The 27,246-nt window shown below is 41.4% G+C and overlaps 1 protein-coding gene across 1 annotated transcript in view; it reads left to right on the top strand.

Moving 5' to 3' along the window:
* Positions 1–586: 586 nt before the first annotated feature.
* Positions 587–27,246, top strand: part of FBLN5 (fibulin 5) — a 46,270-nt gene continuing 19,610 nt past the window's right edge. Inside the window, exons 1-4 of the mRNA XM_009477612.2 lie at positions 587–603; positions 2,752–2,806; positions 5,270–5,321; positions 6,486–6,728. Of these exons, the coding sequence (XP_009475887.1) occupies positions 587–603; positions 2,752–2,806; positions 5,270–5,321; positions 6,486–6,728 (367 nt within the window). The remainder of the gene's footprint in view (positions 604–2,751; positions 2,807–5,269; positions 5,322–6,485; positions 6,729–27,246) is intronic.

The raw sequence follows: 27,246 nt of genomic DNA, 5'->3' as shown, positions 1-27,246 counted from the left end.
CCGAGACACCGGCTAGAGGGCCTCCAAAAAGCCTGACTTTTTTTTTTGTTCTCAGAGCAAGGAAAACAATCTCTTCCCTTCTCCAGTCCCTTGATAAGGCTTTCTGTCCAATAACGGTGCTCTCTGCTCTGAGGCACATTTAACTGTGAAGTTTGCAGCAGGAGAGGCTTTCCTTCAAGCTGTTAGTGTTTTATCCTGGCAGGCTCCTCGAGGTTGTTGTGAGGAGTCTAGCCAGTTGGTGAGCTTTGTAATCTAAACCAGCTGTCCCAGGCTGAGGCCCCCATTTGCATTGTTTAACATACTTAGAAAATGAAGTGTTCATTTTTAACATTCCTCCTCCAATTGGTTTAATGCTGAATTACAGAAGAGAACTAAGCAAAACCAGGTGCTTTCTCTGTGTTCTCTCCAGTGTCTGAGGAGGTACAGACGGCTCCCGATCTTCTCCATTACTTGCTATTTCATTCTTTGGACTATAAATGACTGAGGAACTGAAGTGCTAGCAGAGGGTAATGTTTGGAAAAACTTTCTAGTTATTCATCAGCACAGACTCTGGTTTTTTTTCCACCTTTCCCCAACGGTTTTGGACATGCAAGGTTTAAAAAGGTAAGTGGTATGCATGAAACTTCTTTACTCACTGAAGGCAAACCTGCTTGTGGAAAATATCTGTGGCAGGGATTTGGTATGCCAATCCACTTGCTAAAGCCATTTGCAAAGAGACGGGATCTCAATGGTCAGAAGTGGGGAAAGACGATCTGTCTGTTATTAAAGCTGTGCTGTGTCTGACGAGTTCCTTCTTGATCCGTGCTTATACTCTGCACTTTAGGAACCCCGGCATCCGCAGCAGTGCTGAATTGCGACAGCAGACGATCCCACTGGCTACTGTGATTGATTTGAAGTTAATTAGTTACTATTGCAGAAGTTCATTACTAGTTTAAAATATTTTGCCTGCTGGGCAAGCTACTGCGACCAGCTGAATATAGTGTTGATAGGTTGTGCTGCATGTCTCTTAGTAATTCTTGAGGGGATTTGAGATCTAAAGTAACGAGCAAATTGAGATGGTGGTTGCAGACAGAACACTTACGAGGAGGTAAGGTCACCCCCCCACCAAGAGGAAAGAATATATCATCTTGTAACAACGGAAACTAAAGACCGTCTAGAAACATATGAGTTTTGTCTGACCAGTTTTATAGGGGATTTTGCTAGTGTGCACTGCTCTGCAGTAATGTAGAGCGTAGCCCAGTTGCTAGGTATCTTAACGTTCATCTATAACCTGTTGTATTTCCTTCTAGTGCTGTTCTTGCTATATGCAAAGTGAGTATGCACTTTTTATACCAGTGCATGCTTTAAAATCTCTTCAAAAAGATTTGAGGAATGAATAGATGAAGTGCAAACCTAAATGGATAACATTGTATTTTCAATGTTTTGCATCTGACTCTAAGGGAAAGTCTCTGCAGAATTTGCCTTTCCTTGTCACTCAAAAGCTGCCAACAAGCATGATCTGTCTCCGCAGCACTATGAACAACCGTTTTAGCGTTTATGTTTACTTTTCAGAGCTTGTGCCTGTCTCCTCCTTTAAAAAAAATTCTTCAAATGTGTTGGTCACTGTTAGTGTGTGGTTTTGTCTGATGCATTTGTAGATCTTGTTCAACAGCTCAGTTTGCACTGGAAATTAGAGACAGCTCTAAGAGAGGAAGTTGGCAGCTCGCTTGGGTAGCAGAACTAAGGCTACCTAAAATATCCCTTGCTTCCTGTACTGGTTTTGTGGGAATGTATTGTATACAATTGCCATTCAGAACTAGAATCCAAGATAAGCAAGATGTGGGTCTAATTGTATTGAGAAGAAATTTTATACAAGGCAGTGGCAAAGCACTGAAATCCATAGTACATAGAAAAAAAAAATTCTTATTGTCCTTTCCTGGGTTTCTGTCTGTTAGTAAATACTTGAGGGTAGGAGTTGACCAGAATTTTCATGCTCCAGGTAAGGAGTTCCAAATACAGCCATCGAGCTCTGTTAGTGAGGGATCCTCTTCTCTCAGTTGCAGTGAAGAGACCCAGTAGGTCCCACTAGATGCTAAGATGATATAACTGGGGAACGCTCCATTGAAGATAGCAACATCTAGTAGCTGATGACCTGGCACAGTGTGTCTAGTTGCAGAGCAACGTATTACTCAAGACTGAGTAAAGGGACAGAATCTGGCCCTAAGAAAGTGGATTAATCTCAGATATGGTCTCCTGGGGATGAAATGTGGTTTAGCGGTTAGAGCAACAGGCTTGGATTCAGGACCTCCTGCATGACATGTCTGCAGCCCTGCCAATGCGTTGCACTGTGAGCTTAGGCAAGGCCTGTGCTCTGGTTTACCCATCTGTAAAATGTGCATAATGTGCAAGAAAAACTTTGACATTCTTAAAAGAAAGGTGTCAGAGAAGGGCAAAAATACTTTATTGAATATTATGCATTTGTTCATTAAGCAGCTGCTGCATGGGGTATCATAGAGAATAAATTAGTTAGTAGCCATGTTCAGTCTGATTCTGATCCCAGTTGCATAAAACCATAGCAAAATTAGTGACTCTGATATCTGAATCTGGCCCACAGTTTTATTACTCCCTTGCCAGAGGCCAAATTCACGTTAGGAAATCTCTGTGGAATATACTCTAGTGTCACTAGAAATTACTTTGTCTGTGTGTATTTAATTCTATATCGCGAGCCTGGATATCAGAAGGTTTTCAGCCTATTTTCTGTGCACATTACAGGATACTGACTGCTTTCACACTGGCCGCCTGCCTTTCAAGCCCTGGAAAAGCACAGGTGAGAGGTGCACACAGAGACCTATGTACTGTTTTGTACTGAAGTGCTATATGGCATGAGTCTCAACTGGCGAGCAGGTGACTAGGAAGCTCTGTGGTCTGGGGTTTACATGAAAAGGAAGCTGTGTGGTCTAAGGGTTTAGAGGGGAGAACCTGGAGCCAGCAGGATTCTGGAGTTGAATATGGACTGAGCTTATTGATTCATCCTTGCCAGCTCAGCAAAATATCCCTGTAGAAATGTGGACCTCCCTGAAAACCTGGTTCTGCCTCTGTACTGAACAATTCTGGAAAAGGAAATAAGAAAAGCCATCCCATGAGAGCAGGGACAGCTCAGTTCTGTGGTGGGGAACATCCACATTTGGAAAACTTATTCATATAAACAGGTATTTTCTGTGTATAACAGGATCTTTTCTTAAGACTGTTTAATTTCGGACTGTGATCCTGAATGACTGCATCCTAGTTTTCATTTTAATTTATGCCCGAAACCATTTTTGTTCAAGAGGCAGGGCTTTTGAGGGTGGGTGGAAGTAAAGCAGTCCAGTTCTTGAAATAACAGAAGCATTAGTTCTTTGTGTTCTTGGGCTCCAAGTGGACTTTAAATGAGGAAAAACAGTTCCCAAAGGCAAGTTAAGTTTGAATTCCTGGTTGATAATCCAGATATACTCAGTGTCCAGAGCTGTGTTTCTAAATACCTTTGCCAAAAGTCTCTGAAAGGTAGTTGTTTTTTTTCTATTACATTGAAAATTTCCTGCACATGGCATGCTTATTCATATTTTTGTGAACATTGGATCTGTATGGAAAATGCTTTTCATGCCCCTGGAGAATTTTTGAGATGTCTTTAAGGGTTTATTTTTATAATTTAAAAAATATTGTTTCCATTGCTATTTTTATAAAATCATCTTGTACCTTAAATTGATTTTGAAGTCTAAGGAAAAAGCAACCTGAAACTAAAATGACAGCAATAAATTATATCTGAAGATATTGAAACTGGTCATTTCAACAGTATTGGAATCTTTTCAGGAATAAAGTTCTGGAAAGTTCTTGAAACCAGTTCTACAGTAGTTTCAGTGTTTCTGAATCATCGTTTATGGTCCAAAAGAAAATAATTGTTTTAAAAACTATCTTAACTTTTTCTCCTAACCTAGGTGTAATGTATACACCATAGCACAGAAAAGAGAACAAAAAGTAGAGTATGTACATTCTTTAAAACATGAGACTGATTACACATTCTCCCATCAGAATATGTTGGCTTTCCGTAGCATGATACCAAAACATCTCAGAATGCCAAAATAATTGAAGGCAGAATTCCTTAATAGTTGTTCGACACTTCTAGTAGCGGTTTTGTGTAGTCATGTGTCCAAGTGGCAGGTGCAGTCCAAATAGTGCCATGTGTTTCACTTCGTGTCCCCTCCCTAGTTCCTGCAATGGCCCGCTTCCACTGACTTATCCATCTCACCCTTGTCTTCAATCTACAACTTACTACTTTTCCAAACATGAACCAAGTACTTTACCTTCCCACTGATTTCTTCCACGAAGTCCAAAAATAAGCGTCTTTATCATTTAACAAAAACAAAAAGGAAGAATCTTGAACACACTCCATCCCTCTGCCCTCTGGTTACTTCAGTGGTTCCTGTTTTCTGGATATCTCTTGCCTATACTATTCCTTAGTATAACCTATTAACTGGTAGGATCCTGTGCTTGTGAAAACTGATTGGCCCGTTGCTAAATAGCTGGAGGCCCAGTCAAAAACTAGGGAGACCAGGGAATCATTTTAATGGGTTTCGACACAATCATCACTAGGACTGTCACTGGTTTAGACCTGCTGAGGATCACTGATGAGGTGCTGAAGACTCCAGGTTGCAGACCTGATAAAGACTAGCACCATAGGATAGGAAGGAACAAGTAACCTTGCAAGCCTAGAACATGTGTCATGGAAAGATTTATGCTCTAAAAATCAAAAGGTTTGGTGTAAAGTAAAAGCCTTACTTTTATTAAGCTTGTTATGTTTTAACTATGGCTTCAATTCAGTCAGATGGCTAACATGTTGAGATGCGTACTGAATTGTCTATATGTGGCATTTTAGAGCCTGTTAGAGAAGTTAGATAGTACCTTTTAACTGAGCCCCCCTGTTCTGGCAAAAAACAAGGCCCCGAAATAGAAGAATGTACTTCTGTGTTAACAACTGGTATGGAGCCCATCGCACGTTATGTTTTGGTTACCCCCTGGGAGACAACAGCCTGACACTGTCACCGCCTGAGGGAACTACCTTCTGAATTAAGGGGCTGGCATATGTGCTGGGGTCTCAGGTTCATGCCTTGCTGACTGTCCTTTGGGGAAGGGACTTTATTTTGGTGTACTGTGTAGTGTTGAACGATTGTACTAAGCGTAATAATCCAGATGAGTGTTTGACTCTGCAACCGTCTCATTTCACAGTCACTGAGTGTCCTTTGTTTTCTCATTTTAGCAACAATGCACTAATGGGTTTGACCTGGACCGTGCCTCTGGGCAGTGCTTAGGTAGGACTTGAATTAAATCAATACATTTAAATTTGGGTTCAGAAATCCTGACTTTATTGAGTTAACATTGTGCTGCTGTTAGCATGTTTTAGTTGAAAAGTCCTTGCTGTGTGACAAATATGTGTGTTTGTGTATATGTATACACAAAAATATACATATACGTATAAATGTGTGTGTGTATCTACATAGCACAAGTATATACCGATCTTTGACATTGTTGAGATCCTAATTGGCTGTCAGTGCCTCTCAAATAGCTGTGATGCATTGAGATGAGTTTGGGAGCTCAGTCCAGTTGCCAAATGTCTAGGGTTGTTTACCCTCCTCTTTCTCCTCCAGACTATTTACTATCTTTGTTGGCAGCCTCCACCTGGCGGCTCAGATAAAGTCTACCACTGCTGAGGGTTGAAACTCCAAGTAAATTTTTGAGGCTATACAGGAAAACATGCACTTTGCCCTATAGCATCTTTTTACCCATGACATTCAGTCTCCAGGGCAGCATCTTCTGCGTGCATTAAAGTCACTCAAACAGTAAGGGAAAAAAACAACAGGTGGCTTGCCCTGTCATAGCAACCTACTGCTTCTATACTCTGAGAACTAAGTGGATACTCAGTTTGGCTAGACCATTTGTATCTTTTTAAATTTAATTCAGCAACGATCTCAATCAGAGCGAGAAAGAGGCCTGAACCATGTCCCCAGATCTGAACATCCCAAACTTTTTCTGTGGGAGGGAGCTCAGGAGTTCCAAATCAGGATCCAAGTTTCACAGCTGGGCAAACCAAACCACCAGTGTTTGAATTCCTGATCTGCATGTTGTGGTTTGGACAGACCCTCTAGCAGGAACAGGCAGTAGCATGCTGCAGCCATGTGTAAATCAGTGTTTAAACTGAACATTTATAGAATAACAAAGCAGGCTTTCCCCTTTCCCTCTACCCTCTAATAGTGAAGTAAAACAAGTAGAACACAGGATATGTTGAATATATGGGATGCTTCCTGTTTTAGTATGATCTAACTTCAAAGTGAGGCTCCACAAGGAAGACTTAGCTTTTCCGTTCAAAGAGAGTCTCAATTTTTTTAGCAAAGTCTTGAGAAAAACATGTTAACTATTTTTTTGATAGGTCCCATTAAGAAGCAATCGCTCATTTAACTTTTGCAATTTCCTTCCAGATATTGATGAATGTCGGACTATTCCTGAGGCCTGCAGAGGAGATATGGTGTGTGTCAACCAGAATGGTGGCTATTTATGTGTACCCCGAACAAACCCAGTGTATCGGTCACCATATTTGAATCCTTATTCAAATATTTATCCACCGCCCCCAGCACCAGGCCCTGTTCCTAACTACCCTACTGTTACACGACCTCTGATGTGTCGATTTGGTTACCAGTTGGATGAAAATAATCAGTGTGCTGGTAAGTAGTAGAAATCTTTAATCTGTGTTTTTATTTACATTAAAGCTTGTCCGACATTGGAGAAACAATTGTCCTCCAATTGTCCTTTAGTTATTGTATCACTCAAGCCCAGTCTTTTGAAGTTCAGTTACTTTTTTTTAAAGGATGTGAGCTCTATGTTTCATATAGTCATTACTCAATGCAAGCTAAGATAAGATTTAGTCTTATTATTTAATCAGGAAACCTACTTTTATGAGAGAAGTAATGCTTTTATGAGATAAACAACCATCTGATGGCAAGTGATTTGTCAGTGCATCAAAGGCATGCCTTTTATGCTTATGATTCTGTCCTTGAGAGAGAAGATAGATGCCCCTCCATTTGAAGCATTAGATGGGGACTGAGGGAACCTTCATTCAGTTCTTGGCAGTATGTGACCTTGTTCAGATTTCTGGACCTCGGTCTTCCTCCTTTGAATGGTATAAATAAGAGTTGTTTCCTCCCATGCTTTGCATTCTTCACTTGGACTGTGAGCCCTCTGGAGCACATAAGTTGCTTATCTAGAGGGTGGTACAAAACTGTTAGCACTACCATTGCTTTAATGACTATAGACTTCAGATGAGACTGGAACTCCCTTGTTTGAGGCACTGCGCAAACAGGCAAGGAAAGAATCGCTGTCCCAGCAGAGTTGACATTGTTTTAGCACCTTGATATTCCCCAGTCTCCAATACAAAAAACCAAATAACCCTACAAAAAATTTCTTGTGTGGGTAGTTTTTCTACTTTTGCACCTTATGCTAGATTCTGATTCCACTTACTTCATTTTATACTGTGTTTAACTTGGATATAAGCTGCTCCTGTGTTACTCAGATTTAAGGGAGATTTACATTATATCCCTTTGGCTTGCTTGCTTTTGATAATGTCATGTTTTGAAGGAATGAGGAGAAAATTTCTGAGGTAAATTAAAGTGAATTCCACTGGCCAAAATATTTATTTTGATGCCATACTTGGAATCAAGAGATCAGGATCAAACCAATCATTGGCAGCTGCTCAGGGTAAATGCTGGAGATGTAGCCCACAGGTCTACCTCAAAGTTAATCTATAACCACTACTTATTTCTGTGTCTCAGTTGTCCTAATTGTAAAGTGAGTTTTTTATCTGTTATTATATGTAGCTAATAGTCTGAAGGTTTTTATCAAAATCGTTTTTGAAATAAGACTGGTCTTTGACAAGAAAAAAGCCCAAACTACAGCAGATACGAGCTTTCAATAGAGAATTTTACCTGGCTGTAGACTAAAGAACTGCATTTAACTCAGAACATTTCTTTTTTGAATGCTGCTGCAGAACAACACAAGAGCTAAAACTGACTTGTCTTTTGGGCTGATTCTGCCCTATTGTCTGAAATTTCTGGCAGGACTTGGTTTCAGATGATGTACTTTGCTTCCCCAGTGAGGAGACCATGATGCTTCATGGGAGCTGTGACAGTCTAGATTTAAATTCAGCTACTCTGGGGCACATTTTTCTGTATTTGAATCATTGCTGTCATTATGTTCCAAGGTGGGAAAATCATATTTTCAACTAGTGCTAGTAGTAATACCTACTGGAAAATTTAAAAAGCTGTTTTTTTAATGAGGAGTTTTGAAATCCTGGGATAACTGGTGAGTTTGCTGTAAAAATAATCATGTATACTATCCAGTCCTTTGAAAATTACAACTAGTCCTTCTGATCTCAGCAAATTGATCAACCTCAGTTATTTTATCTACTGATTTGTAGACTTCCAGGAGTATTTTCATTTTGCTAGCTTTGATGTAGATGAATCAGGAAATGGGGCAGTTAGTGGAAAAGAAGTGCTGAAATCAAAGGGGAAATGAAAGCCCTATATTTTACTCTCTCTGGCCTGCTGCACGCAAACCAAACTAATCAAAACAGGTGGATTTTGGAACTTTTACAGTGGGCCTTCCAGCCTGCAAAGGGCATATATGTTCCTATCCAAGCTGGCAGAAATGTGAGGACTAATGCTTTCTTCAATCAGGGCTGTTCAGTTCTGTCACTTTAACTTTCAAATATGGGAATTAGTTGTGAGGGAAAGTTTGGTGAATAGAGACATTAACAAGAATAGATGGGAAAGGACCGACTGCCATTTGAGTACCACAGTTAGCTGGAAGCAGTTTTTGAAAGTCTGCGTGAGGTTTGAATTTGGGCAGATGATGGATCATATTTGTGTTAGAGGAAGAAAAACAAAACTTAAAGAAAACAAGACCTGTCAGAGCGAGGGGGTCTCTGCTGGGGTTAGATTCCATTTTTCATTTAGTGAAATCCTCTGGAAATCCAATGGAGACATTCATTGTCTTGATGCAGTATTTATTTTTGTGTCTGTGTGCTGCAGGATGGAAAGTGTGAGCACCAGGGGAAGTGGTACGAGTACATGTCTCACTGCAGCGGTGGTAGGAAGGACTGATCCCCTGTTTCCAGGACTTCTGGTGCAGTTAACAGGGGTGATGTGCAGCCTCGTGCTTGATGGCCTTGGAGATGAGGCACCAGGGAACCTTGACAGGGTCCTCAGAAACCACCAAAATTTCATTCAGGTCATTCAAGAAAGTCTGAATTGCATGAGTCATGGCTCTGTCTTATTATAAGTTAATTATAAGCATTGCATCATGTTAATAGTATTTCTGTTGCTCTGTGCTTCCCTGCTTGTCAGCATTCAGCATGCTCTTAGGATACAAAGCCCTTCAAGGGTTAATTTTGTGGTGGAATGGTTGAAAATAGTAAACTGGAAGCTATTTTGCCCAGTAGCTAGGCCACTGTGTAACTTACAGGTTTGTTATGTTGGTGTTCTGGCACCACCTTCCAACACCTTCTTTCCAAATAAGATTAGTCACAGGTATTTCCATTAGAGATGATGAGACTTTTTGCTATTGACTTCAGGGGAACCAGAGCTATTCTAATGCCAATGTTTCTGAGAAATCTCCAATTTTTAACAGAGTACACATTTTTGTCTGGTCAGATATGGGTTTACAGGTCTGGGCCACATTTGCTCTAGCTAGGCCAACAGAAATCTTTACTTTCTCTTTGAATTCCAGTCAAAACAGCTTATTAAACACAGGAACCTTCCCTGGGAGATTTGCAGCCTCAGCTTTGAAGCGCTGAGCTTGTTCAAGAGACTTCCAAAGTGAAACAGGATAAAAATTTGATCTGAAAGCTGTATGAGACTTTACAAACCTTTTTTTTTTTTTTAATCTCCCTGCTTTGCTATAGCTGACAGAGATGTAGGAAGGCTGTGAGAGGATCGCTCTGTCCCGGCCTGGCATCTGGCCTGCCTGCCAAGGCTCCACGTTCCCTGGTTCTCAGAGGAATGTGCACCCTGGTTGTTCACATAACATTCCCCCTTGTGGGGGCTGATATATTCCAACACAGCAAAAAAAGAAATATAAGCCACTCTTCTCCCTTTCAAGCTTTTCTGGCCTCATCCTTTCTGGCCTGGATGGTCATAGACAGGGGTTAGGCATCCATGTTCCTTCCCCATCCTGTTCACCACTCAAGTCTTAACAAGACTCTTATCTCCAGATCTTGTCCTTTATGAAAACAATATCTTTCCTGGCACGAGTGCCTCTCAATGACACCTGTCAGTGACCACTTTGCCCGCTCCAGTGTCCTCTGCGTGGTGCAGAAATAACTGTAGCCATTTGTGGCAACAGGCAGAGAAATACTTTGGTGAAAATTACTTTTTAATTCTTCTGTGGGTTTGATTCCTGATATGTGCTATTTTTACCCCTGGAGTTGCTGAATACTTTATATCTTGTATGTATAAATGTACTGTGTTTTGAACAGCACGAAGGCTGTGTAAACTCATTCCAAAGAAGGTTGGGAATGATTTATAACCACAATTAACGCTGGAATAAAAGACCACGTACGGGAAAAAGCAAAGAACATCTAGCACGAGCACTGCTTGAACTGTTTGTCTTCTAACACTACTTCTCTATAAACAGAATGGTTAGTCATAATAATGACTTTTTGTTCGAGGAACTTGGTCTAGTAACTGTTGGCAAGATTAAACTGGAGCGAGGGCCCATGTTCTTGCATTATATGTTCGTAAGCTGAGGCCTCTTTCCAATTTCCCTACACTCCACCTTGCTGTTTCCTGATTTACAATGAGCTTTAAAACATGCCTCAAACACAGATCCTTCTGGGCATTGTGGAAAGAACTGTAATGGGTGGGCTCTTATTTTTGCTTTCTCTCCCATTAATGCATATGCACAATGTGAGGAGATGATGGGGGTGGGGAGGTGTCTAAGAGGGTTGAATGGAGGGATCAGAGAAAGCAGACTGCAAAGACAGAGAAGTAGATGTTAGGAAAAGGTGTAAGCATAAGGCAAGATGAGTATGACCTAGCGACAGAATGAAGGGAGGAGGCCAGAATAGTTAATTAAAAAAAAAAAAAAGCATCATCTTTATTTTTAAAGCAAAATCTAAAAGGAAGAAGCACAAAAACAGAGGGAAATAGAATGATGCTCTCTCCAAGCGCAAGAGTTGAGTTGTTCTTCAAGGCCTCATCTGTAGAGCAGTCATTGCTTCAGCTTTCCTCATTTCCCAAAGACTGCCAGGACCTCCTACATTCCCCACCTGCAGGTTCCCAGTCCTACATTTGTGGAGTGAAGCTCCCTTCAAAACACTACCTTTGCACAGATGGGTTTTAGATCATTATCATTTATATTGCAAGCATACTTAAAACCCACATCCAAGCCTGCAATTGGACTGATCTGCCCTATGTGCAACCTCATTAAGAAAAGCCTATGCCTAGATGAGTTTTCAAGCAAAATAAAGGAACCGTATATGTGTGTCTGGGGAGAGGGGAGGGAAATGAAGATACGGGAACTGAAAGGAGGTGCCCAGGTCTTGTGGCAGGCCCATGGCTGTGCTCAGAATTCCTTATCCAATGGCTTAGCTGCTAAGCCAGGCTGCCTCTTATTAGTGACTTTTCTAGTGACCTCTAGTAGGTCCTCTAACAGGAGGCAGAAAAGGAGGGAAATGCAGCAAGGAGATTATGCTCTGGAATGGGTTGTGTAAAAGAAAAACAAATGGAATTCACTCCTGCCATTGCCTTTTTTAACCCTGTTTTGTTCAGCTCTGTGTCTTTCCCTTTTCCTATTGGTCTGTGAGACAATCTATTTTGCTATTTCAGAGGGCCAGTTCCGGAAGGCTATGCATGTTAGGGCAGCACTGCCATCATGTCCAAATTAACTAGGAAAAAAAAGAAAGATTGCATCAGAATTGGTTCTGCAAGAGGTTGAGGGCAGCCTCCTGGAAGAATATGTAATTGATGACAACTCTGATTAAATTAAGGGCCATGATGTGTAGCCTTTATTCATAAGATGGTTTTGTATGGGGAAATATAAATTTGGACCTCATGCTGCTGTAGCAACAGAAAAGTTGTCTCTGAAGCATCTCAAGAAGAAGCTATAGTTGGTGGCTAAGGCTTGGGTTGGGGGGGTTTGCATTCAGTTCCTGACTTTTCCATAGATAAACGTGCTGGGTATTTTGGAGCTTCAGGTCATTCAGTGTAAACTGAAATAATAATTCATTTTCAGGATTGTACCAAGGATAATTTCACAAGTAGATGATAGGTGCTGAGATAACTCCCTGACAAGTATCATGTAAAAATATGTAAACAGCAGAAAAAAGGCCCAGTTTAATAATCCCACAACAGTAAACCTCAAAGTGAGATGTAGAACTTATTTACTTCCCTAGTACACTAAACTGGCTGGAAATCACTGGGCACTTTTGTCTATGTTTCTGCATAGATCAGAGCAGAGGGGAAGTCCCAGAACTTTATCAATATCTCCCATTTACTTCAGGAATACCTGTGCTACAAAAGCTTTCAGTGGTTATTTGATCCTGGAGTTTTTCAGTCACCATCTACATATGCTGTGCTCATTTCATGGTTTAGCACAATTCAAGATGGTTGACCCTTGATTATCTAATGAGACTAGGCAAGCCAGGTAAAATAAAGATGTGGAAAATACAAACTATGTACATTAAGACCGAAGACCATATGCCAGGAGACTAATGGAAGAAGGATCATTAACATCATAGAGTACAGACATACTTAAAATAGCCCTGTCGCATTGGATAAACCCACTTGTACAGCTCCAGACAAATATAATTCTACTGGGTACAGCCTCAGTGCTTCTGATCTGATGGCCTGACCTATTCACAACCCCAGCAATCTTCATAAAGGTAATCACGAGCTGACCATAAGATATTCATGGGCAAAAAGGCACATCTGAAAACACTCTGAGCTCCTTCCTCCCTCAGGAGACCATTGTACTAGCACGGAAGATGGACCAGGGCTGAGGAAAGACAAGATTCAGCTAGTCCCTACAGTAGGGTCCATCAGTAGGGTCATTGCTACAGAAATTTGACCATCAATAAACGTATCCTCCCCCAGCAGAATTTACCAAGCAGAATGAGGGTGGGAATGCTGCTTTTCACTGAAGTGAATCCATTTGTGGTGGAGGAGTTGGCTTGATAGAAAAGGCTGCTGTACGTATCTGTCTGTAGCAGGGTAAATTGAGCCTTCTGTGGCTTGGATTATTCCCATTTTCATTCCTTGTTAAGTGCAGTGTGGGAGGAGTATGGTCTGGTGGTTAACGCACAGGCGAGTGCTTCGTTTATTTGTGAAACTTCTACTACTCACAAAGAAATCAGTAAAATTGAACCAAGAAATATAACACGCAAACCAGGAAGGCTGGCATGTTATTAAGAAAACTGGCATCCTTGTGTACTGGAATGAAATATAGCAGGCTCCTGTGTATGGCAAAGTGTAACAGTAAGTTCAAGTCCATCATTCTGCATGTCAGTGCCTTTCAAGCATCACTGACTGACTGTATTTATGTGTGACGATGTGAGAAGGGAAAATAACATAAACAGAACTACAGTATAGCCACAACTGAACTTGACTGAATTGCAATCATACTGGGTAGATAGCAGGATAGCCATCTGGAGACCAAAAACTCTTGGACCTCTGATTACAGTCCCCCTTGACTTTGGTGAAGATTTTAGGATCTTCGAACAGAAGTTCTTGCAGTGAAATTATTAGGTTTAAGTTAATCTGTCTTGAGCCTAAGCCACTGACTATAAGTAGCTTATGGTCAGCGAGTTTCGTTCCATGTTTTCCTCCTGCCAGACTCCTGACACCATGATAAGGATTTCCTAGACATTGTGAGGGAAGAATAGACAGCTGGGCAGAAAATCACCTTATGATTAAAAACTGTGACCACCAGGAGTGTTAGAATTTGCTTTCAACTTTAGCTTGAGCTCAACTGATTCTGTCTGTGGAAGAGTCTTCACCTGCTTATTAAGGATGATTAAAGTTTTCTGTTTTTTTCTGTACTGAGGCTGGGAGCCAGGAGGGAATCACAGTAGCATACAGAGGGGAACAGCTGAATGAGAATGTGTCACATTACAAAACATAACTGGTTTGTATGCAGAGAAGGGGCATAAGCACAGGAGGGAGAATGTCCATGTCTTGTTAGATGTGCAGGTCACAGTCCAGACACAGGAAGGTTAAAATCTCTCTAGACTATGACCTCTCTATTTCATGATGTTTTTCAGTTTTTCCTCTTTCTTGGAATTGTATGATACTTTAGTATACAAGGTTGCAAGAACCCAGGAATCACATCTCCCTTGCGCTTTGTACACTGCAGAGGGAAAGGGTAAGCAAGGTTTTGGTTGGTGTAATGGCCTCAGTTAACCTTGGTCTCTGAATTGGGGGTTATTGGTCACTGGGCTCTGACCCAGATAATACATAGACTTCAGTTGTCACCAAGAGCTAGTTGGCAGGAGGTTATATCTGACTCACTTCAGAGGAGCAGTAATCGTGTCCAGCCTGCCATATCCTCAGGTATGTGCTGGCCAGGGCAGGGCTCTCACCCCTGCTGTTAATCTCTGATTACTTAGACTCACTGCTAACAGTGGTTTGATACATGGGGCTTTGCGGCCGCCTTCCCTTTATTATGTCTTATTTCCAGGGATTTCAGCAGTGCCAGATCAGTTAAAGCCACTATGTAGAGCAGCTCTGTCTGCTCTGGAGCAGATTTTGTGGGCTTTCCTTTGTGGGATAGCTGTCATGCAAGGCAACTAGACAATTACAGGGCTTAAAAGAAAATTAAGTCACTTAATGGTGCTGGAAGATTGACAGAGTTCATGAGTACCCTTCCCCAGTCCGTTGGCTCTGTGACTTGTTCTTCTCTTGTTTTCCTATGGGTGTCTGTTCTGGCTGTGGATGACAGTCCATGCCTAGCTTTAGGCTGGGACCCTCAGGGACTTCGGTTGCATGAGTGATGCCTCCTCTACCTCCCTGTGGCATAACATGCAGAGTTCAGTACATGATAGAGTATCTCTCCTTACCTGGAAGGCTTATTTATTTTCAGTGCCCTTCATAGCACCAATACTCTGCTCAGGCCTATGTTATTTTTTGCATATATTTGCAGCACCCACAGTGCCTAGAGATGGCAGTGTTCTCAATGACTTAAAGTCGCCGTTTTTCTTGGCCTCTCCCTTATATTTTTTGGGTCAGCTTTGTTTCTTTTTGCTTGGTTCCAGCCTGAAATTGGCCATGGTTACATGTCACAATCAAGATGTTAAGCCAAAATATGTAGAAAATATGAGTTGGCTCCTTTGCCAGTATAAATCAGCCAGAGGGACCGTATGTTTTGCCAGACTCTATAGGCAGAGGTAATGTGTTGGCATTGCTCCTTTGTCTTGTCCCTAAGACACTGGACCCATAACAGAGCTGCCATGCTGAAATAGAAGAGCTGCCTGGTGTTGTGTGGAGTTTAACATGCTCTGACCCCATCATCTGCCAATTGACTGGCTTCCCATTTTAGTACTTCAATGAGATGAGAGAATTTTCAAAGAAAATAAAGCTACCAGAAGATGAATGGGAGTTATACATCACCAGCCCAGTTCAGGGGAGTAGTTTCAGCATTCTGCCTCTTGGCTGGGACATGCTGCCCGTTGGGGATGACAAGATGCACTGAAGTCCATCTTCAGTTTTAACACCAGCAAAACCCTCTCTGCTTTTAGTTCTTTTCAACCATAACTCATGATTGCAGGTGCCCTGTGGTATAAGGCTACACTGCAGTGTGAGGACAACAATGGTCCAGATGATAGGGCAGTAGTATAGGTGACAACACAGCTGAAATGAAGGCCCAAGTCCCCAAAGCTTGGTTAGGTCTCTTGCTCTCACTGACTTTCCACCTCAGTGGAAGTTTAGCATGTAAATGCCCATTGATCTGGCTTGGAGCCGTTGTCACAGACTGCCATTATGACCTCAGACCTCTTTGCTCAATATTGTTTTCAGAATTGAGTACTTATCTGAGGAATCTGAGTATCTGAGCAACCATCTGGAAACCCTTGAGTAGTCTAGGTTTTCAGGCAGAGGCATTCAGCACTTCCCGAAAGTTAGGGTGTGTATGGTGTCTTCATTTTGGGCATCTTTTGTTTATGTACAAACTCGTAAGCCCTTCTGGAAAATTTCCTTAGCTTTTCTATGGCTCAGCTCTACATCAATAACATGCCACTACAGTGAGAATAAATCTGTTTGTGTTCATGAGGCATTCAGATACTGAAAACACAAGAAGTGCTTCAGCTAAATAGGGAGAGCCTGGGAGGAGGGGCAGAGGAGTGCATCATAAACTTGCAGGGTCTAGATGAATCCATGATCTACTGCTTGATCCAACACTGATTGTGTTGTTTGGTTTGGGGTTTGTTTTGGTTTTCCACAAACCCAAATAATTTTAATGTCTGCTTTGTTATAGTATTTTGAGCTTGTTTCCTTTTTTTTTTTTTTTTTTTTTTTTGGTGAAGTAAAATTGTTGTTTTCCAGCTAGCCCCCTGAGTAAATCAAGCATTAGCTGGTGAACAGGTAAACTGTTGGTTGGATCAAAGGCATTAACTGGTTTTGTGGTACAACCCCAACATATCTATAGGTGACAGTGAATGGGAGATTGCACAAACAGTAATAGACAGAAGTCTAGAAAAACTACAGTTGTGGTCAGGAAATTAAGGGACTGGAAACCCAGCAGTAGATAAAAAGATAACCTAACACATGGCCACCTGATGGGAGATGAACAGTAGAAGGCAGTGATGTCAGGAGCAACGTAGCATGGGGCAGTTTCTGGCAGTGTTACTAAGACTTCTCATCCCAGACCAGAGAGGCAATAGTCCTTCAATATGTTCTGCTGAGAATGGATCCAACCTACTGACATTAAGTGTAAGTACTTTACTACCAGATAAATGTAGATAAGTTTATGGAAATCTCAGTATGGAGCAGCAGTAAATTGGGGGCATTATTGAGTCTGACTTTGATTAAAAGAATTAAGTATATTTTAAAGCTTAGGGTAAGATGACAGCAATTGGAATTATAAATGTCAGAGAAGCAGAAGTTGTGTATGGTGGGTGGTACAAAAGAATGATTATTCCTGAATAGGGTATAATTTGCTGAAATGAAGGAAAATTACTTTTGGACTGACCATAGTAAAGCCCTTTATGACAGGGCAGTGTATCAGGTTATACAAGAATACACTAGGTATGTTGTAGTGGAGGAATAGTACAAAACGTATCAGCGGAAGCATTTAAAAACTTCCTGGAACAATTGTTAGCAAGAAAGAGTCTTGCACAAGTTGGGAATGGGATAGATGTTATCAGGTATCTTTAAGTTGCTGTACTTTTGAGTCCTTTGATGTATTTCCAGGTTCCAGTGTGCACAGAGGCACAAAAGAAAACTGTTTGCTTTATCTAACACTGCAGAAAAAAGTTCATAGCATGGGTAAGAGCCTCCACCCATTAAATAACAGTTATTGTCACTATAGTGGAGCAAGGCAAAGCTGAGATAGCTTAAACAGGTAGCCTGACATCCCCTTTCCGAAGGAGGAATTTTGGAGCAGTGCAGTCAGTTTGCCAGACTGCCACTCCTTACTCCTGCATCAGAAACTGGGCCAGGGAGAGATGTGGTCTGAAAGCTATAGCACACTGCTAATTTCCTGCTATTGCAACCCCTGTGGGGAATCCCAATCCATGCATAGGCTAGAGCAGCCTTGGATCATGGTCATGTATTTCAAAGGCAGACTGCAGCAGTATATGCAACACTTGTTGCCAGCAAATCACTAAGCACTGCATCTGGAGCTTTAATTCAGAAGCAGATTGAAATTATTTTAATTAAAAGCAGGGCTGACTCTGTGATGGAATAGCCCAGAACACTGCATTGACAGTTGTCAGTTGGTTTCATGCAGTCATTCCAAAAGCCTGTAGCATGCCAGCTTCAGGACGGAGGTGTTACTCCCCACTAAATCAGTGCTGTTTGAAGATATGGTTTTGTAAAACCTGTATTATGTTATTCAGGTAGTACATTGCATTTTGGGACAAAATTCTCAGTGAAATCAGTGATTTTTTTTTTGGCTTGCAACATGACAATTTGGGTCATTGACATTTTCAAGAGGTTTAACTAGTCATAGATGAAAAGTGGCATAAGAGAATAAAACTTTTTTTTACTGGGTTACACATAAGATTTCCAACACTGCCTATGATTTTGATGGAAAAAAGTGAAAATTTTATCCCTATATTCCCCAGGCAATTTTGAAAACCTGAGTTAGATTTGAGCCCAGGGACCTATGGCATAAACATGTCCTACACGGACTGAGAATACCTCTAAATGTAATTAGCAGCTGACAATTTGCAGCATATCTGTTAATGGCCCAGCAGGTCATGTGCATTCTGAAGCTGATAAGGGATGTGTATCGTCACAAGATACAAAATACTATCACACTCTGCTCCACCAAAATTTCAAGCTGACATCTAGAAGCTTGGGACATGAGACTATTTCAGAAATACATGATCTATCTGTGGTTCATTCCCTCTGACCTGGGGAGGGATGTGAAATGCTGAATTAAGCACTGTCTGTGGTATTTATTGGAGATTATTAGAAAGACTACAAATGGTAAAATGCTAATCATGCTAAGGATTTGCTAGGCATGCTTCTGTGCTGGAGATTGTGTCTTCTAAAATGTGCCTGCTCTCTTGCATGACTGAGTATGACCACAGACCTTGTGGTAATAAGGAGCTAATAAAGGAAAGTAATATGATAAAGGAAAAAAATGTAATTTAGCTTTTCACTACAGCAGGCCCACATGATGGAAAATTCACTGCGATGTGCCTTCTGGAGAGTAAGAGCAGGAGTTTGCTCCAGGAATAGCCACAGACATTAAATGTTCCTGCTGGTTTGGAACATTGCCTTTTTTGTTTATTTATTTACTACTTTTTTTTTTTTTTTTTTTTTTAATTACCTAAACAGAACATATTTTTCCAGGCCAGGCTACTTCAAATTGAACAATGTGGTTTGGGAATGCTCAATGTGACCATGCATCTTTCTGAGCTTTCATGGATACTGTGAGAGCTGGTGGGACTGCCTGTGACATTGGTGATATGACTGGTCACGTGTTCAGCCTTTAGTGCTAGTCAGCAATTTCTGAATTCTGGTGCAAAGAAGGTAGACTTATCTTGAAGCTTTGGGGACAAAAATGTGCAGATCTATATGTGTGAGTAGGCCAGACCTGGTTCTAGCTATGTTTGTACAGTATCGAAGGAAAGAGTTCTCCCGCCTCGACAGTTTCTAGTAAATTAATCAGGGATTCACAAAATATTGCCGCTGTGATGAACCACACTGATAACAAGGCTTACAACTAATCTGTATATACAAGCATTCTAAGTATTTTATCTACCTCCAGGAGAGAGTTCAGTGTGCAGTGGATTCCTCTTGCCTTCACAGGCACCCAATTCTCCCAATCATACTGGTTCCCCAGTATAAGACAGACAAGGGCATACTGAAGGGTATCCAGAAAAGGACCACTGTGGTGGTTAGAGGGTGGGAGCACATAGCATACAAGGAGAGGCTGAGAAAAGTGGGTTTACTCTGCCTTAAGAAGATGAGGCTGGTAAGGGAATTGTATTGCTTGCTGTCTTCAACTGTCTAATATGAGCGTGGAGAGAAGATGAAGCCAGATTCATCTCAGAGGTGCACATGGACAGGAATGGGCAAAAGTTGCAACATGGGAAATTCTTATTAGATATAAGGAGAAATGCTATCACTGTGAAGGTGGTCAAACACTGGAACAGAGGTTCATAAAGTTTGTGGCTAAAGGTTGTATCTTTGGAGAAATTCAAACCTCGGCTGGAGAAGGCCCTGAGCAACCTGACTGAATTTCCCCTGCTTTGAGTGGAGGCTTGGACCAGATGACTTCCAGATGTCAACTCCAACATGCCTTGTGCAATGGTTCTGAGACAGCAGTGCCTGAAGTGCAGGAAACGGTGTCTGATACTGGTTCTAGCCTTTAATTTATCTAAGACTCCCATCAAATGAAAGTGATACTCTGTTTGTCACAGACTTTGAGTTCTAGAATTGACTAGACTTTAAAGTGCTGTAAGGTCTTTGGGTGAGAGCTGATATAGTGAAGTAGAAGCAATAATCAGAAGTGAAGGATTTTATTCTCAGCTTTTCAGTGAAGTGAATCTTGAGTTTCACAGAGTGCAAATTCAGTCAAGACCATCCAGATTAACACACTTGTTTTACGCCAGGATCAGTACAGGGGAAGAAGTTCTGCCCTTATCTCAATTGGTTTACTGATTGACAGTAAAGCGTTAGGTAACTTTCATTACAAATTTGCTTTGCTGCAGTTTCAGCGTCACATCTTTTCCTGTCTGGGAGTTTCACAACCATCCAGAACCTGTTGTAGTCCTGTTTAAAACTGTCAGTTCCTGGGGTTAAACAAAACACAACTTTCTGCCTCTAACGGCTCAGCACATCTGCTTTGAGGACTTGTTATCTCAGGATTTCACAAATCTTGAAAGTTTCTGTCTTAATTTATTCATTAAAGGCGACCGAATGGGTTTTAAAACAGAGAGAGAAGGAGAGAGAGAAAGAAAGGGAAAAAGCCCTTTGAGATGAAACACCTCTTTTTCCAGGGAGCCATGAACTGAGAGTAAGGAGAGCAGGAGAATTGCCAGTAGACATCCACATCACACGCTAATTGGAACAAAGTAAACCTCCCATATCCACACAGTTTTCATTTATCCAGGAAGGTTTGCAACCCAGTTGGCTGGCGGCAATTTTTGGAACATTGCAAGCAAATGTGGCTCAATCATTATGAATGAGTGAATGCCAAATCTGAGTTAAAGCCAGTTATTTGAGCAGGGATTATAGGCATTTTCCAATGGTCACCACCACAGAAATAAATAAATAGATGGCTTGCTATGTATACACTCAAAGGGGAAAGTTGCCCAACATGCATAGCTCTTTGCTATTAACAGTAATGAGGACACAGCTGTCTGAGCCTGGAAGCCAGTATTTGCAGAGGATAATTCTCAAAGATTTTTCTTCTCCACTGGCTTTTGTCCACTACCCATTCTTTGCTTACAAAAGAGCCCAAAAGGCCCTAACATTTATACAAGAATTACCTTGGCTTTGTGGTGCTTTTGAGATTGTTATAAAGCATGCTGACACATGGACAGATTTGAAACTCAGATGAAATATGAAAAACAATTTTCTCCCTGATAAGCTCCCCAGTGCCCTTAGTGCCAAGCATAACACTCTCTTCGTAGTCAGTCATGACAGCTCCTAGAGCAGCTGGCAAGGGCTGCTGCCATGGGCAGAGATCTGAAGCTCTCCCTTCCTAAGAAGGACTTCTAACTCCCACCGCCTGCAGAGCTTGTGGCTGTGCCGGGGCAGACGAGTGATGTGAGTGTTGAGTCATTTGTGACTGGTCAGCTCTACAGAGCCTCTAAAGCAAATATAAAACTGCCTCACTGTCCAGACACACATTCTGCAAGCACTGTTGATGCAGCCAGGCTCTTTTCCCTGGTTTTATCAGCTAGGTTCAGGGAATAGGGTCTTAGATTCCTGGAGGAAGACAAAGCACTGTAGTCTCCATTGCATGCGTGTTTGACTCGCATAGTTCAAGTGACATGAAGCAATCTACAGCCATGCCACCTCTGGCTGCTCAAGCCAAGCAGCTTTGAATCCAGTCCATTCCTGAATGAGATGCTGGTGATGATTACTGAAGCTTTGTGAGAGATTAGTTACTGATGAATCTCATATTACTATTCCAGTTCCCCATAATGGAGACCCCTTGTTTATACATATGCATGGGGTCCTCTTTCTTCATGTATATTAAAGATTTCAAGGTACCCTGTGAGAGTGACTAGAACATCCATATTGAATTCTCTCTAGGGGTATGTAAATATTGCACACCTAGAATCTCTCTTGTAATTTCAGGTCTCCAATACTTCACTCCCACAGTTGTGGGAGTGAACATGCTTGAGCAATGGTTAAGGCTTTTGTCATGTCGCACGGCCAAAGTGGCTGCATTTTAATGGAAGAAGCAACTGTTCCAATAAAAGTTTCTGTTATATCCTGCAGGTGGATATTTGCATCCCTTTGTTTTCATTGCGGCTTTAATTTCTGGATCCATTTGGATCAATTTTTTCTGCTGTTTTAAAAGTAGGGCTGTTCTCTTCTTTACTAGTTACTGTGGTCTATTCACAGTCTCAGACCTCTTTAGCCTGCCAAAATGCTTGGAGAAGGAGCTCTTAATGACTCAGTTAAAATGTACGGTCAAGAAGTTCACTTATTAGAGGAAATGTAAACTGACCACCAATTGGCTAAAACAGCTGGCTGGACTATTTGTGCTAGTGATTTCTCAAAGCTCCCTGGGGAGGAAAAGTGGGAATAGCAGTCCTCTTCTTTCAGTTCTCTCATGCTCTGTACCCTAACAGAAAAGTCTTTGAAAGAATTCGTTGGAGGAGAAGCCAATAGGATTTCACAGAGATGTTTAAAAGCTTTATAAATAGTGCTTTAAACGCCTATATTTTTAATATATTCCTTCTTACAGGGTCGTTTTAAACTATCCCATAGAATTGCAGAGAAAATATACAATTCAGCCATAGAAAATTCACTTTATCAGTGTTAATGGTTCTACTTCTGTGAAATTTTATAAGCCTTCTCTAGAGGTTCTTGCATGAGACTATTTCATATCATGCAGCAAAGGGAGGACTGTAAGGGCCTTTTGCTAGAAGTATGTTTTAATTTCTTGCTGTGCATTTCCTGGCTCTGATTGCACATCTTTTTCATTTTCATTGCAATAGAAAGTGTCACTTCTATAACGTCCCAGCAGCTGGGAGTATTCTTGGTAAGTGCTCACTGGCTCCTCTCACCACCCTACCAGCAGATCTCAGTGTAGCATATGATCATACAAAACAGGTAATTTTGAGAAATGGGTAGTATCACAGTAACGCTCCATTTATTCAGCTGAAGAATATGTTTCCTGCTGATGAAGATGAAACCATGTTGACCAGCACCTGCTTGGTCCTCCTAATTCAGCAGGTTTAGTGTCATCAGTGGGATGCTAACACATCTCTACCCCACTCCAGCAGGGTACTTGGGTCACTCTTGTTCTGCTGTACCACAGCTACTTGGAATAGTGTAAGTGCAATGGGGAAATAACTGAGATTCCCAAATCACATGCACTGACCATGGATTTCATAAGCTGTGCAGAACCTGCTGTCGTGGTTTAGCCCCAGCCAGCGACTAAGCACCACGCAGCCGCTCGCTCACTCCCCCTGCCCCGGTGGGATGGGGGAGAGAATCGGAGGAGTAAGAGTGAGAAACACTCCTGGGTTGAGATAAGAACAGTTTAATAATTGAAATAAAGTAAAATAGTAATGATAATAGTAACAATATAATAATGATGATAATAATAATATACAGAGCAAGTGATGCACAATGCAATTGCTCACCACCCGCCGACCGATACCCAGCCAGTTCCCGAGCAGTGATCGCTGCTCCCCGGCCAACCCCCCCCAGTTTCTATACTGAGCATGACGTCATATGGTATGGAATAGCCCTTTGGCCAGTTTGCATCAACTATTCTGGCTGTGCCCCGTCCCAGTTTCTTGTGCCCCTGGCAGAGCATGGGAAGCTGAAAAGCCCTTGACTAGCATAAGCAGTACTGAGCAACAACTAAAACATCGGTGTGTTATCAACATTCTTCTCATTCTAAATCCAAAACACAGCACTGTGCCTGCTACTAGGAAGAAAATTAACTCTATCCCAGCTGAAACCAGGACACCTGCAATGGGAAATCATGAATCCAGAGTACAGTTATGCTACAGTCCATGGAGTTTCCATGTTTAAGCAAAGCCCTTAATTGAAATCAGTATTTTGTCTCATTTCTGATCCCAGAATTAACATGCAGACTGTGCATTTGTGCAAAAACTCTCATGGGACACTGGAAATAGTCCACACAACCGGGTGTGATCTTGTAGCAACAGGGAGCCGTGGTAATTGGTAAGAGTGAGAAGCTGTGGTCATGCACGTGATGGCAAGTGTACGAACCATGCACAGGTCTGTTCTGAGCAGAAGGAAAAGAGGCTGCTGCCCCTTTCGTCCCCTTTCGTCCCCTTTCTATGCACTTATCTGCATGGCTGTCCTATAAATCTCAATCACAAAAGCAGGACTATAACTATGCTCAGAGGGCAAAGTCCTTTCACAGTTTAGCTGTTGTTTATCATCTTTGAGTAATGTTAAAAGTGTGCCAGCTAAGGAAAGGCTCAGATAGCTGGCACGAGATCTAGAACCTGTGACAGATGTTGAGCAATTTTCATACCAGGCAGAAGGAGCAGCATTACAGATTCATGCCTCACACTGTTTAGTATCCACTTCTAGGCTGACCATCTATGTGAAAAAACACTTTAATCCTTGTTTAGCAATCAACCAATAACATAATGCATATGGGATACAGATAGAAAATGAATTCAGCAATCAATGGCCAGTCCTCAGACACTGAAATATGCAATTAAACAGGTGTTTAGGGAGTTGATCTTGGATTGTGTCCAAGCTCAGCAGGGTCAGTCGTCCTTGGAAAAAAACACTGACCCCACACAGCAGCAGTTTGAATTTGGCTTCAGTCTGCACTTTAGGAATGTGGCATTGTTATTTCTCCCCTTTTCTTATCACATGTAATTATCTTGAGAAAAAAAAGTTTTGAGAAAACATGTGATTTCACCGAGTAAAAATCTACTACTGAGGAAATTATTTCTCAGTGTCCAAATAAGGAGTGGGGGAGAAGTTTGGGGAAAGTGGTCTGTTCCAAGTAATCTTGGAACTGAACCCATGTTACAGAGCTCGGATGTTTAGCCCTGGCCTGCAATTATTCCTATAAAAAATAGGCATCCAGTCTTTGTATTATTTTAAAATGGAGCCCTGAGGGTTATAAATGACTGAACAAACTTCAGTATTTGAACAGAGATTCTGGAACGAGCTTGCAGCCTTGAGCCTCTCTGCAAGAACTTTGTATCTCGAGAGCGGGGTGAGTTCCTGGGGTTGTGGTGGTACAACAGCAGGACTAAAATGCAGACAGAATAAACTAAAGAAGTAGGGCTCCAGAATCACCCACACCTCCTAGTAGAAGGGGGAAGCAGACGTTCCATGGCAAATTTTTTCCGATCTGCAGGACCTGTGTTCTCACAACTGTCAAATTAATCTTCAGCCTTACTGTGTTGAACCCCATGGTGCTAATGGCTCTCAAATAATCATGATGGCAATAACATACCCACTTTTGTCAATGGTTGATCAAAAGAAGGAAACACAGCCATAGCTACTACTGTGACCCACAGAAAATTGTGGCATGGTTATCTGAATTCATTACTTAAGAAAGGAAGTCATGCATGCTAAATATGTTCCAAATAGAACAAAATGTAACAGTCCATCTGTGAAACAGCGCACATTGCCAAAAGCATATCGTCTTGGAAATCTGCTGTCCACATTGGCTTCCCTCTTGAATACAGAGTCCAAGCAAAGTTTCTCTTCTAATAGCCAAAGTCTCCAAGAATGTGGTTCTAGCTCAGAGATGATAAGTCCACCTCCTTCCATGATAGCTCTCTGCTAGGGGCATTATCACCTTGCCAGCCAGCAGTGAAAGGAGCTGTCATGGAGGGAGTGGAACAGTCACAGCACCCTGAGCATGGACCACGCCTGTGGAGGGATAAGCATAGTCATGGATCTCACCACTTTCAACACCGGTGGATGAACTTAACAAGGCAGTAGTCTCCCTTGCTCCTGTAGTGGCAGGTGCAAATCACCTCCTTGTGATGGAGCTTCTTTGGTAAGCTTTCCACATGCATTTACTCTGTCGTGTGGTATGTAACCACATGCTCATAAATACCAAAATGAAACTCATCAATGTATTTATTTAACTTTTTTTTTCTTTTAAAAGTAGCATTTTGTCAAGAAAGTATTTTCCTGAAGGATCTGATCTTGTCTCTGAACTGATGAGCTGATCTTAAGGACCTTGTTTCCTTCTGTATTCTTCAATGCATAAAGTCTTGTTTATGCACAAAGTCCTGTTTTTCTAAGCAGAAGAAGGGCAAACAGTGTCTTTGCTTACAGTTTTTGAACCTCACCTTCCAGTGGGCAGGTGCGTCCAGTTCCTAAGCACCTCTGCTCCTTCTCCCCTTGTCTGCTGGCTTTCTGCCCTGGCTTTCCACCTCTTAAAGTCACTTAGCTTGCATGTGACTTGCAGTCTCCTACTTCCTGCATGTCCACTTCCCTTAATCTGCAGTCTAGTCCTCTCTGGGCTCTTTGATTCAACAGATCATCTGTGGTAATAACTTGGATTCTTCCTCTTTATCTTGCTTCATGCTTCATAAAGATGCATTCCATGTGTCCTGAAAGGAAGGTGGTTGGCATGCCCAACATCTGCAGGCTGATGATTCAACATCTTCTAGCATAAGAATGTTATCAACATTTTCTAAGTTTTCCACATTTTTTCTGCAGTTACTACAAATATTAGAGGTACAGTATCTCTCACTAAAAGTAAAATTTATTGATAAAAGTACAAAAAAAAAGAAGAAAAAATGCATATACGTACATTCAAATCTTTGCAAAGGAGAAATCACTTGGAAGAACTTTACAAATTCCTATCCCTATTTTCAGTATTTTACTGGCCAAGACAGATCTCTTAATGGCCTAGGAAATGAAAAAAAATGTAAGCAGAAAATCTCAGCTGTGATGGTTAGGGATATAAATAAAAACAACTAAATGTTGAATGATATTAAATCATTCAATGAAGACTTTAAGAAACCATTTTGACCACATAATCTGTGTTTTTTGTGAGAAAGGCCATAGAACCTTTCCCAGCAATTTGTGCTTCAAGCACGCAGGTTTTTGCTACAGCATATTTCAAAGAAGAAATACTGTTCAGGTATAAGGCCCTAAAGTAAGGGAACATCTACCATCTGCTTCACTATGTTTTTCATATACTAATTAGTAGTACTACTAAAGTTTGTGCCTTATTTTTACTTTGAATTTGTCTTCTAAAAACTGAATTTCATCCCATTGTCTTTTGCTAGCTTCAGTGACCATCTCCAGCTAAAAACTTTGTTTCTATGAAGAAGTTTATAGATCACAGGCAAATATACCTTGAACATTTTCC

Source organism: Pelecanus crispus, chromosome 6 (genome assembly GCF_030463565.1).
Source record: "Pelecanus crispus isolate bPelCri1 chromosome 6, bPelCri1.pri, whole genome shotgun sequence".
NCBI classification, from domain to species: Eukaryota; Metazoa; Chordata; class Aves; order Pelecaniformes; family Pelecanidae; genus Pelecanus; species Pelecanus crispus.
This window is presented reverse-complemented; position numbering and strand designations above follow the sequence as displayed.